The sequence below is a fragment of the Poecilia mexicana genome, unplaced genomic scaffold (assembly GCF_051168715.1).
Source record: "Poecilia mexicana isolate PSO_F unplaced genomic scaffold, ASM5116871v1 scaffold_9, whole genome shotgun sequence".
Taxonomy (NCBI): domain Eukaryota; kingdom Metazoa; phylum Chordata; class Actinopteri; order Cyprinodontiformes; family Poeciliidae; genus Poecilia; species Poecilia mexicana.
Window position 1 is genome coordinate 9840498 of NW_028263378.1, and position 10820 is coordinate 9851317.

At 36.2% G+C, this 10820-nt stretch overlaps 2 protein-coding genes across 2 annotated transcripts; one reads left to right on the forward strand and one right to left on the reverse strand.

Moving 5' to 3' along the window:
- Positions 1–254: 254 nt before the first annotated feature.
- Positions 255–4177, reverse strand: pcna (proliferating cell nuclear antigen). Its single transcript, XM_014993957.2, has 6 exons — positions 3732–4177; positions 2807–2904; positions 2603–2670; positions 1842–2036; positions 1616–1739; positions 255–666 (listed from the first exon to the last, which is right to left on the reverse strand). The coding sequence occupies exons 1-6, from the start codon at positions 3950–3952 to the stop codon at positions 590–592; spliced, it is 783 nt and encodes a 260-aa protein (XP_014849443.1). The 5' UTR covers positions 3953–4177; the 3' UTR covers positions 255–589.
- A 465-nt stretch (positions 4178–4642) lies between these two features.
- On the forward strand, positions 4643–10684 carry mns1 (meiosis-specific nuclear structural 1). The gene is made up of 10 exons (XM_014993950.2): positions 4643–4834; positions 4948–5142; positions 6731–6858; positions 6950–7052; positions 7626–7855; positions 8449–8665; positions 8757–8864; positions 8941–9198; positions 9324–9449; positions 9866–10684. The coding sequence occupies exons 1-10, from the start codon at positions 4832–4834 to the stop codon at positions 9959–9961; spliced, it is 1464 nt and encodes a 487-aa protein (XP_014849436.2). The 5' UTR covers positions 4643–4831; the 3' UTR covers positions 9962–10684.
- The last annotated feature ends 136 nt before the right edge of the window (positions 10685–10820 follow it).

A 10820-nucleotide genomic window follows, 5' to 3' on the forward strand; every position in this document is an offset into this window, starting at 1 on the left:
CGACTAAAATGCTTAAAAACTAAATTGTATTTTAGTCAAATGAAGCTGAAACTTACAACTTGTATATAATTTAACTTGTATATAATAAACTAATCAGACTGATGGGGGGGAAAAACAATTATAGAAATTAAAGATTCAAATGGAAATAATTTATGTAGAAATGTTGACATATTTGAAACTTCAGGGTCTAAAATCAAAATCAGATGCAAAGTTTTTTAAGAACAGATTTAAAAACAAATCTTTTGAACAAGGCATCAGTTTTCGGACTGATTTTATTCATACAAAAACATCTGGAGGTGACCGACAGTGCGAAAACCACAGGACTTATTTACAAGTGTGTTATCTACAAAAAAGAACTTGAAATTTGGTTTTCCGTCCAAGACAGAAGAGAAAATTTAAGAACAGGCCAGAAGTGCTGGAATTTAAACCGGGTGACATCAGGACTTGGACCAGCTGCTGAATTTTTCCTCACAGAGAGAAAAACAGCCGACGGCTCTTCTTTCAAAGCCGACAAACCAGAAGAGTCCTTCAGTCACACGGGATGCGTCCCAGTCTTCAGTTCCTCTCTTTTTACTGTGATGAAGACGACTTAGGAAGCCTCTTCGTCGATCTTCGGGGCCAGGTAGTACTTGATGTGTCCCATATCAGCGATCTTGTACTCGACCACTGAGGAGAGAGGAAGAAAGTCACATTTGAACCAAGGAAGAAACACTTACTGATGCGATTAATCACAGTAAAGGTGATTAACTGCCGAGTTGGGTATATTTACTCAATTACATTTATTTGACAAACTTAAAAAAAAATAAAAAATTTTTATATATATATATATATATATATATATATATATACACACACACACACACACATATATATATATATACAGGAGTATTTTTACTACGCTGTATTATGAAGCATCGCTGCTCTTACTTGAGTAAAAAATTTTTTTGCTTCTTATCCGAATTATAGTATATTTAAAATACCAAAATTTCCACTTCATATTTTGGTCCTGTAACACTAAAACTATACTCCTCAAATGGTATAATTACAGTTTCACTCTGTTCAAATTCTGTAAAAACTCCTATAAACCACCTTTTGCCATTCAATTATTAATTGGTTAAAAAAAATAAAATAGGTCATGCTATTTATGTTAAGTGATCCAGAAAGGGTTGAGCTTTTCACATGTTAGAAGTAAGTTTCTATTTGCTGACAAATGTTTCGCTACAAATGATTAAATGTAAACTAAAGGAATGCTGTGTTACTGCGTAAAAAAAATATAAAATATTCATTTTCTTATTAAAAAAAGAATTTATTAATTTGTATGTTTTATGCATTTATTATGTTTTATAAAATCAGATCATGTAGTTAAATAAAATCTGCAAAATGTGCCTTTTTTAAATTAATATATTTATGAGTTCAAGACTATTCAATAATAATAAAAAAAAAAACTTTTTTATTTTTATGGTTTTAATATTTTAAGTATTTAGCATCAGGCCATTTTGAATCATGTTACATTTATTGTGCCTCAATGTAAAGTTTGTCTGGAAAGAAAGCCGACTCATCACTGTAACCAATCTATATAAAATTATAAATAAAGCTGATTGATTGATTGACTTACCCAGGGGAATGTCAGCAGACATACTGAGGGTGACAGTTTTCGACAGCGGCGTGGCCTTTGTGAAGAAGTTCAGGTAATTCAGGGCAAAGATCAGCTGGACCGGCTCATTCATCTCAATTGTGACCTTGATAATAATAATAAAAGAAAGAGAATAAATTAGATTGAATAAACTCCACCAAACTAAACCAAACTGATCTGAATAAGCCATGTATTCGTCGACACTCACAGCCTCGTCCTCCTTGTCCACATTGCTGGTCTGGGACAGCTTGACGTTTCCGGTACCCAGCTCTCCGGAGGCGGAGAACTTCACGCCGTCCTTCGCACAGGAAATCATGACGGCGTCGCCGATCTGGGAAAGGTCGCGGCAGATACGGGCAAACTCTCCAGAGGGCATCTTCACCACACAGCTGTACTCCTGCTCCTGTGGGGGGAACGTCAGGAAATTAAAATTATTTTTATTGAGAATAAACCCCTTAAACAAATGTTGACGCATTTAAATATGCAATAAAGTGTGTAAAAAATTCCAATTAGGTCTGCAACTAATTATTTTAGCAATCGATTAATCTAAAAAAAAAAAAAAAAAAAAAAAAAAAATGTTTTATCCGACCACTTTTTTTATACAATATTAAAAATGCATTAAAAGATGCACATAAATAATTTAATAAATATTTTATTGCCTAAACTGAATCAGTTTAGGCAATAAGATTTACTAAAGCATTCTTTTAATAAATTTGAACTGGGTAAAGCAATGCCACTTAAGGAGTTCTGGCTAAACCATATTTATAGACAAATGTGGTTTCTTTTTCATATTGAATGGAAAATATAAATATTTTTTGCACAGGTTTCACTTAATGCTCTGAATATGTTTCTTTTTCCAGTTAATGGACATGTTTTAGTCAAAATATTCAAGTTAATGCAGTCAATCAGTTGATTATTTAAATCATTTGAGTCCTAATTCCAGTATTAATCAGTATATTAGTTACTTACTGGAATACCGAGCTGCTCAACATCCAAATCCATCAGTTTCATTTCATAATCTGAGACTTTCTCCTGATCTGCAAAGATTAAAAGAGGCAACAACATCCTAATTAACTTTGACATCATCTTTATTTTCTTTTTTGATGACTAAGAGGAGAAAAAAGCAAGGTAATTACTACAATTGCCCAACTTTATATACCATTAAACACTTACTGAGGGTTTCGAACACGAGAGCGAGTGTGTCTGCGTTATCTTCTGCTCTGAGGGTGATGATGTCCTCGTTTCCTGCACACTTCAGGATCTTTGACATACTAAAAGAAAGATGAGACAGTATAGTTTAGGATGGTACAAACCAAAACGGGTTAAAACTAAAAGATCAGAACAAAGTTAAAATCCGTTGACAAGAGCAACAATTAAAGTTGGAAGTAATAAAATTCTTGTAAATCAATTTTCACATACAAGAAACAAACTGTTATATATTTTATGTATTTATTAAGCTGCATTATTTCGTAAAATGTGTCTTGTTATGATTCAGCTATTACTATAAATGGTTATATGTGAATAAAAATATTTAGAATAACTTGTTTTTCGCTGTATTTTTAACTCCAAAAGACCAAAAAAGTTACGGAATTGAGTTATAAGCGGTAGTGACGTAAGCGGAAGTACAAATTCCCGGGTTTAACAATTCCCGCCAACCCACCCGGCAAACAATTTCGCGCTCAACAGAGAGTGCTTTGCATGATCAATAACTGCATCTAAAACGTGTTTTTGACGCAAAATTCAAGATTTGTCTTGAATAAATAACCAACACAAAATGCTTGAAAATGTGATTTTTATGAGTGCAGCAGGGAAACATGCCCGGGCAAATCCACCAAGATGGCTTCCGTCTTTGTGAAATTAACACTGCGCAATTAAATATATTCCAAAAAAAAGAAAAAAGAAAAAGAAACAGTTATTGCTAAGATGTAGCGATGTTTCAGAGTTATTGGTAGAAACAAAGTCTCACTTATTTGTCACTTCGTTGTGCAACTTTATATACAAAAGTACCTAATTATATCAACACAAATGGTAAGTTATCCAAGACGACAAAGTAATATCAATGTTTAATATTAAAACGTGTTAATAAAGTTGGCCTCACCTGCTGAGGTTGACCCCCATCGCTAAGTTTCTGTCGCAGCGGTAAGAGTCGAAGCCATCATGCCGCAGGGTGAGCTGCACCAGGGAGACGTGAGACGAGTCCATGCTCTGGAGGGAGATGCCGGACGAGCTGACATCCCAGCAGGCCTCTGTGATCAGATCTTTCAGCGCCTCCAGAACCTTCTTCAGGATGGAGCCCTGGACCAAGCGAGCCTCGAACATGTTTGCTGTGGAGTATTTACGTCTGCGTAGACCGAAGAGAAAAACGTAATTTTCCGCCTGAAAGCGTCACTCCGTGGAGACAGAAGCAGCAGCGTAGAGTTATAACTAAGCGGGAGGGAAAGAAAACTCCTCTGGCTGTAAAGTCTTTGTGTTGCTCGCTGACTCTGACTCAGCACAGGTGAATCGGACAGCAGGTTGAGAAGTTTGAGCTGTAAGCGCGCGCTAACAGGAGTTTTATAATTCTCATACTACGTCATTTCCGTGCGTCGTACGTACCGCCCAACCGCTAAAGAACGCAAACAGATTTCAGCCATATTGGAGAGGGCACCTAATACATTTAACTGGAAACAAGAAGTCGGTAATAACTTCTTGCGTTTGCTCAGTTTCATTTATACGAGTAAATTTTTTGTAATAAATAACATTTATGAATAGCTTTGCCACACCATACCTTTTCACTTTTATTTCAGTAATATTAATTATGAAATAATGCTAATCTTGAGTAACATTTCTGCATACTCTACAACTGCGAGTGTTAGGAACACTAAACTCATGAATTGATTTAAATATATTTAAATTAATACTTAAAACATTTTAATAAAACATTTTTATGAGAAGATGTTCTTTAAGAAAATTTATTAAATTTGGATTTTATTACACCGGAACTGACGTTATTGTCTATGCTCACTCTCATTGGGTTAGGAAAGAATTCGTCCGTTTCCTGGGCAACAAAACGCTAAACAGTCAAAAGAAGGAATGCAACTAGCTTAACTTCGGAAAGTTCACAGCAAGTTCACAGATAAAACTCGTTTTAATTACGGGTTTTGTGTAGTCAAGTGGAAAAGAAGTTAGGAGACCTGGGACATAGAAAAAACTGCAAACATGGTAACTTTTTGTAGTCAGATCATTTAACCTGAGCGCGGGCTTTGTTGATTATTTTAATGTTTGATGTTTGTTGTAAATGCTTTGGCGTCTGTCTTTTCGTTTTATTAAAACAGAGTCGTAACTGGATGACGAGGCACCACCATATCCTGCATCTGGAAAATATCAGGAGAGAAGAGATCAAGCGACTATACCGGGAAAAGGGGCTGAAGGCCGGTATGGCTGTGGAGGAGACCGTCGACATGAGGAGGCACATGCGGCAAATGCGACAGGAGCTCAAGGAGCGGCAGATAGAGGACGGTCTAATCAAGGTTGGAGTCATCTGGTCTTCCTAAAGTTCAGCCATGTTTCGATGGATCTATCTTGAATATAGTCGCCAAAAATAAAAATATAAAAGTTTTTATAAAGTATTTTATAAACGATGAAACAGTTTTTAAATTGATTGAGTCACATGTAACGAATGCGCAGCGTGACAACACATTTTGCTAAGCAACTGAAAGAAGTGTACATTAAAACTGTAATTTGCTTCCAGATTTATTTTTGAATCAGAATTAATTGTATTGCCATTGCGCACAAAGAAACCACAACTACATTTAAAAAACAACAACTCTCAAAGGCAAGTCAAATAATTGAATAAAATAAATACATTTTGTCTACTTGCATGAGTTTTTTTAAAGTCAGCTTTTGATTACTTTAAGGATAAGCTAAAATGATCTGTGAAAGATAATAAAAAGCTTGTTATGAAATAAAACTGTATGACCAGCTGTTAAGCAGACAGGAAGCTGACAGATTGATGGATGGAGGATGCATAGAAACAAATGCATCCCCAGGATAACAGGGTGGCTTATTTACAGCTGCATAGAAAAGACTGCTGTGTTTTTGTTTTTGACTGTGTGTCTAAAATCCACTGGACACATAAAAAGTTCTGACAGTTAACATCCTTCTGTTTTATTCTAAAATCTAAACATGATGAAAACATAGAAAAGATTTTCTGCAAGCCACTTTGGGGTAAAACTCAGGATTGACAAAAATATATAAAATTGTAGTTGATGAAAATACCTATGAACTCAACAAATGTTATAATATTTAAATAAATCTAAACATTTCTGACATAAAGTCCTATTTTCTTTCAGTAAAACAAGCTTCACAGGTGAGCAAACAAAGGTAAATGTTTATGAAACAAGACTGGAAATTTGTAGATGTATTAAATATTGTCTTTAACCAGCAAATTCAGATTTTCTTTCACTTTCTTTTATAAAAAATGTTACAAATGATGGAAAATATTTTGAAAAGGTATCTTTTATTTCAGTCATCCCTTCTGTGAGTATTAAGAATTTTTGTTTAACTAGGGGGAATATAATTATAATATTAACTGATTAAAGACACAATTTTGCCAGAAGAACGTCTTAAAATAATGAGAAAAAAAAGTTTTAATGAGAAAAAAGCTTGTTATCTTATGTAGTGAAGTTTGCATAAAATTACTACTTCATCATCCTAATATTACGGCTTCATTATGGTTTTATCTGTAAAATAAATTGAAGCTGTAAAACAAAGATGGCTGCTGTGGGTGTGCTGACATCACTTTGAAAGCAAAGGTAAAAAAAAAAAATAATCCAGATTTTCTAAAAATTAAGTCTTCAAAAAACAAAACTTTTGATAAAACTCGATGAATCACCCAACCAACATAAATCATAAAATATTCACATATACTGAACTGACTGCTTCACAATTTTCACAAACAATTTTATATGCAAAATTTCATAATATTCAGATACAGGGCAACAAAATAAAACAATCTTTTGAGATGGGAATCCACGTATTGCTTTAAAAACAGTTTTGCATTACCTTTGCTCTCCCTAATGCAGATAATTGCTGATTAAATAATTGCTGACCCTCTAGGCCGAGGAGGAAAGAATAAACAGGGAAAAACAGCAGGAACAGGAGGAGAGAATATCTAAAGAGTTGGCCCGCATCGCCCACGAGAAGCAAAAAGATGAGAAAATGAGGCAGCAGGTTAGAGCAAACAGGTGCGCTCTCTTTATTACTTCCACACTTGGTCTCATGTGTAACCAGAGTTATTAATTACAGTAACATTTATTTTCCTCCTTTAATGTTTAGCCTGGAGATCAGGGAGCTGGAGTCCAAGCTGCTGGCTGCGTATGTGAGCAAGGAGAGAGGTGCTCAGCTGGCTGAGCGGGAAGCGATGAGGCGTCAGAACGCTGTGGGTGCCGCCTTCGATAGTTCAGTCAGATTTCAGACGTCTTCTGTCTCGTGAACGCTGAGATTCTTTAAATACTCTCAGTTAAAGTTAGGGCTGGACAATATGGCTGAAAAACATATCACAATATAAGAGTTTCATATCAGCCAATATTTATAATTATTGATTAGTTTGCTGCTTTAAATATCTGAAGTACTGTCACAGTTTTTCCTCTATGATGTTTTTTGTTTTTAAGTAGTTATGAGGAATGGTGGCAACAACTTAAACTGCTGCTGCGCAAGTTACTCAGCAAGTTGTTGCTAGGAAACCAAAACAGTGAGGCCATGAGAGGTTGAGCAGCTAAAGCCTTTCCTCTGCCTAAGTCTCCCAGAATGCTGTGCGGTTCTGGATCGGAGTTCAGTGAAATTATTGAACGTATTTTCTATCACAATATGTGCTGTTATTGATTTATTGTCCAGCCCAAGTTAAAATTATTTTATTTTGTCTTTGCACGACATCTCACTGAAGAAAAATCTTCCTTAATCTGAACTGACCAATACCGGAGCTTACTGTTAAGTCATGTGTTTTCTATGATAGCTGGTTCAGGCAGAGTTGGCCGACACAATGAAGAGAGAACGTGAAGAAGCAGCCGCTGAGCTCCTGAAGCAGGAGGAGAAACACCAACAGGAGATGGCTCAGCACAAGAAAGAGCTGGATGCGCAGGTCATGGAGAGGGAGATCAAGAGACAGGAGGCCTACGAGCGGTTCCTCAAGGAGAAGCTCATGGTGGACGAGATCATCAGGAAGATATACGAAGAGGAGCAGAGGTGAGTCTGCAAAATTCACTCTGCACATTTCCATTCTTGTATTTGGGTCTCAACTGCTTCTAAAAACAGCCATTTTTATTTTAGCGATAAGTGAATGTGTTTTAGTGTCTGGAAAATGAGACGTTTCAAAAACCTCCCAATTACTGAGTAACACTGCACCGTTACCTAGCAACCCCAGCAGAGTCCAGCCCTGTTACCTAGCAACCCGAGCAGAACTCCAGAGTGTTTAGTCAGCTGGTTTTACCACTTTATATAAATGCCATTCAGAAAAGATGTTTGTATAATTGGGTATCTGTTTGAAGCCATTTTCTTTGAGTTGGGGGCGTGGCCAGCAGCAGCTGAATTGGATTGTCTGAGAAAAAAATTGTGTAAATAATTTGTAATATTTGATTTTTCTCACAGTTCTGACTTTAATCTCAGAAGATCTTGACTTTTTTTTATACTCATAGACCTAACCAGTTCAAGGAACTATAATAGGTCCACTTTAATAAATTAATATTTATCCAAGACCTGGTTAAGTATTCATGTGAAGCATTTTGTTACAGTGTTTCTATGAAATGTTTTTGACTTGAGATGAAATGTTTCCGACAAAGGGAGAGACAGCTAAAGATGGAGAAGGTCCAAGCCACCATGCAGCAAATTGAGGAGTTCAAACGGGAGCAGGCAAGGTGGAAGCTCCTGGAGCAGGAGAAGATCGAGGCGGAAAACAGACGCATCATGGAGTTTGTAAAACAGCAGCAGGATGCGGAAGAGTCCAGAAAGACTCAGATGAAAGAACGGGAAGAAGCAAAGCAACAGATCCAGAAAATGGTTACAAAAAAGCTTTTCCACCTTTTGATATTAATAATGTCCATTAATTTATGGAAAACGCCTATAACTGCTGTTCCCGTCTGATCTCCAGCTGTGTGAGAAGATGGAAAAGGACCAGAAGCAGCGTGACGACCTCGAAAGCATCCGTCTGGAGTTATACTTGGAGCAACAAGAGGAGGCAGAGAGAAAGAAAGACATTGTAAGACTCGAGCAGAAAACAAACGCTTCATGATCTCAGCTGTCGTGTTAAATATATTATTAATCCGCTCTGTTAGGAAGAGATGGAAAAGAGGATCAGGCAGAAGCTGATGATGCAGCAGAGCATACAGGAGCACAGGGCCTTGAGAGAGAAGCAGAAGCAGCGTCAGAAAGAGGAGGAGCAGGCCTTCAGGGAAGCCATGATGGCCAAGTTCGCAGAGGACGATCGGATCGAGCAGATGAACGCCCGGAAGCGGCGCATGAAGCAGGTGGAGCACAGACACGAGGTGGAGAGGCTGATAGAGGAGAAACGACGACAGCGGGAGGCTGAAGAGGTACGGACCACAACCCGTCAGTTACATCAATAACAAGCCCCTTCCTGCTGGCCTGACTGAAGAACAACATGTGCTGTTATTTTAGAAAGTAGAGACATTTGTAAAACCATTTTCTGTCTCACCAGGAACTGGAAGCTAGAGCCAGAGCAGCTGAGCAGCGAGAAGAGGCAGCGATTAAACGGATCATAGAAGAAGAAAGACTGAAGCTCCTGAAGCAACATGCACTAAAACTCATTGGAAACTTTCCCAAGGTCTGTATGAGAGAATCTGACATTTACAACAACTTATAAGATACATTATAGAAGCTATAAGAGGAGTAAATTTCCACCCAAATACTGAAATTCTGAGATGAATATCAGAAATGTTCTAGAACAAAAACAAGAAAATTTTGAGCTCCAAAAGTCGAAAAAAAAAATTGTTTTACATTCCGAGAAATTCTTTGCAGAAATATAAAGAAATTTCTGAGCTCCCAAATTTTGGAGTTTCAAGTTAAAAAAAATTGACTTTTTAGACATTTCTGAGATTGATATCAAAATTTTTGAATTTTTTTTCTTGCACATTTACTTTTTTTCTCTCTTCATTGGCTTTAACACCCCATCATCACAGATGTTATTTAAAGTGTGTGTGTATTAAAACATCAGTAAACTGTGGCTGTGTCTGTTCACAGGACTTTCTCCGTAAAGATGACCTTGAACACTTCGACGAAGACTTCAGGAAGAATTTTGAAACTCGTCAGACTGAAGAACCCTTGATGACAGACTGAGAAGTTTCTCCTTTGGTTGGCCACCAGGGGGCAGTTTGAGGCTGCTGTGAATGTAGATTGTTTTTTTTTTTATTTCTCTGCACAAAACACATGTTTGTTCAAATTGTTTAGAAGCTTACTTATTAAAATGTGCTTGCAGCATTGCCTTTAATTTCAATTTGATTTAGGAACTTACTGAACATTTATAGATCTTTTGTTTTCAAGCGTCATCACATTTTCAAACTACAGATTTTTTCGACACAGTTGAACTAACGTTAACCTTTACTAGTTGATAACATGGAGTTGTTTCTTCAAACCATAATTTTGTTTTCAGAAAGTAGAAAATCTTTTCATCAGTTTGCATGAAGTTTTGGTTTGTAAAATAGTTGTGAATTTTTGTATTTACTGTACTAAGTCAAGTCTTTGATGGCAAGTTTGTACCAGTTTTATCCTCTGCCTTTGGTTTTGCAGCTCGACATGCTTGCAGTGGATTTTATTTGAGGGGAATTGAAGATTTAACTCTAAAACCATTTATCTTTATTTTTGACTTCACATTTCTGCTCCACTTTGAGTTTATTCACAAAACATTAAAGTTTGTAGTTGTAACGTGACATGGAGCATGTATACATTTACAAGGCACTGTGTGTTAGTCAGGTTGGACATTTATCACAGCATTTAGAGAAAGATTAAGAATTTTAATTTATTAATTTCAGTTATTGATGAATAAAAAAAACTGAAAATTTCTCAATTTCTCCACTTTTTGTTCCATAAGAATATAAATATCTAATTTTAAAAATTTAATTATATATTCTATATAATTTCTATATATTTTTTAAATCTATATGTGTGATATTGTAATTTAAATGACTATATAATTTCA

Bases quoted from the DNA above. Each gene is read 5' to 3' on its own strand.
- pcna (XM_014993957.2), bottom strand. From the start codon at position 3,952: ATGTTCGAGGCTCGCTTGGTCCAGGGCTCCATCCTGAAGAAGGTTCTG. The intron at 2,905-3,731 runs GTGAGGCCAACT...TCTTTCTTTTAG, and splicing joins ATGGGGGTCAACCTCAGCAG to TATGTCAAAGATCCTGAAGT. The intron at 1,740-1,841 runs GTGAGTGTCGAC...ATTATTATCAAG, and splicing joins TGGACAAGGAGGACGAGGCT to GTCACAATTGAGATGAATGA.
- mns1 (XM_014993950.2), top strand. The intron at 7,053-7,625 runs GTGGGTGCCGCC...TTTCTATGATAG, and splicing joins CGATGAGGCGTCAGAACGCT to CTGGTTCAGGCAGAGTTGGC. The intron at 8,865-8,940 runs GTAAGACTCGAG...CCGCTCTGTTAG, and splicing joins CAGAGAGAAAGAAAGACATT to GAAGAGATGGAAAAGAGGAT.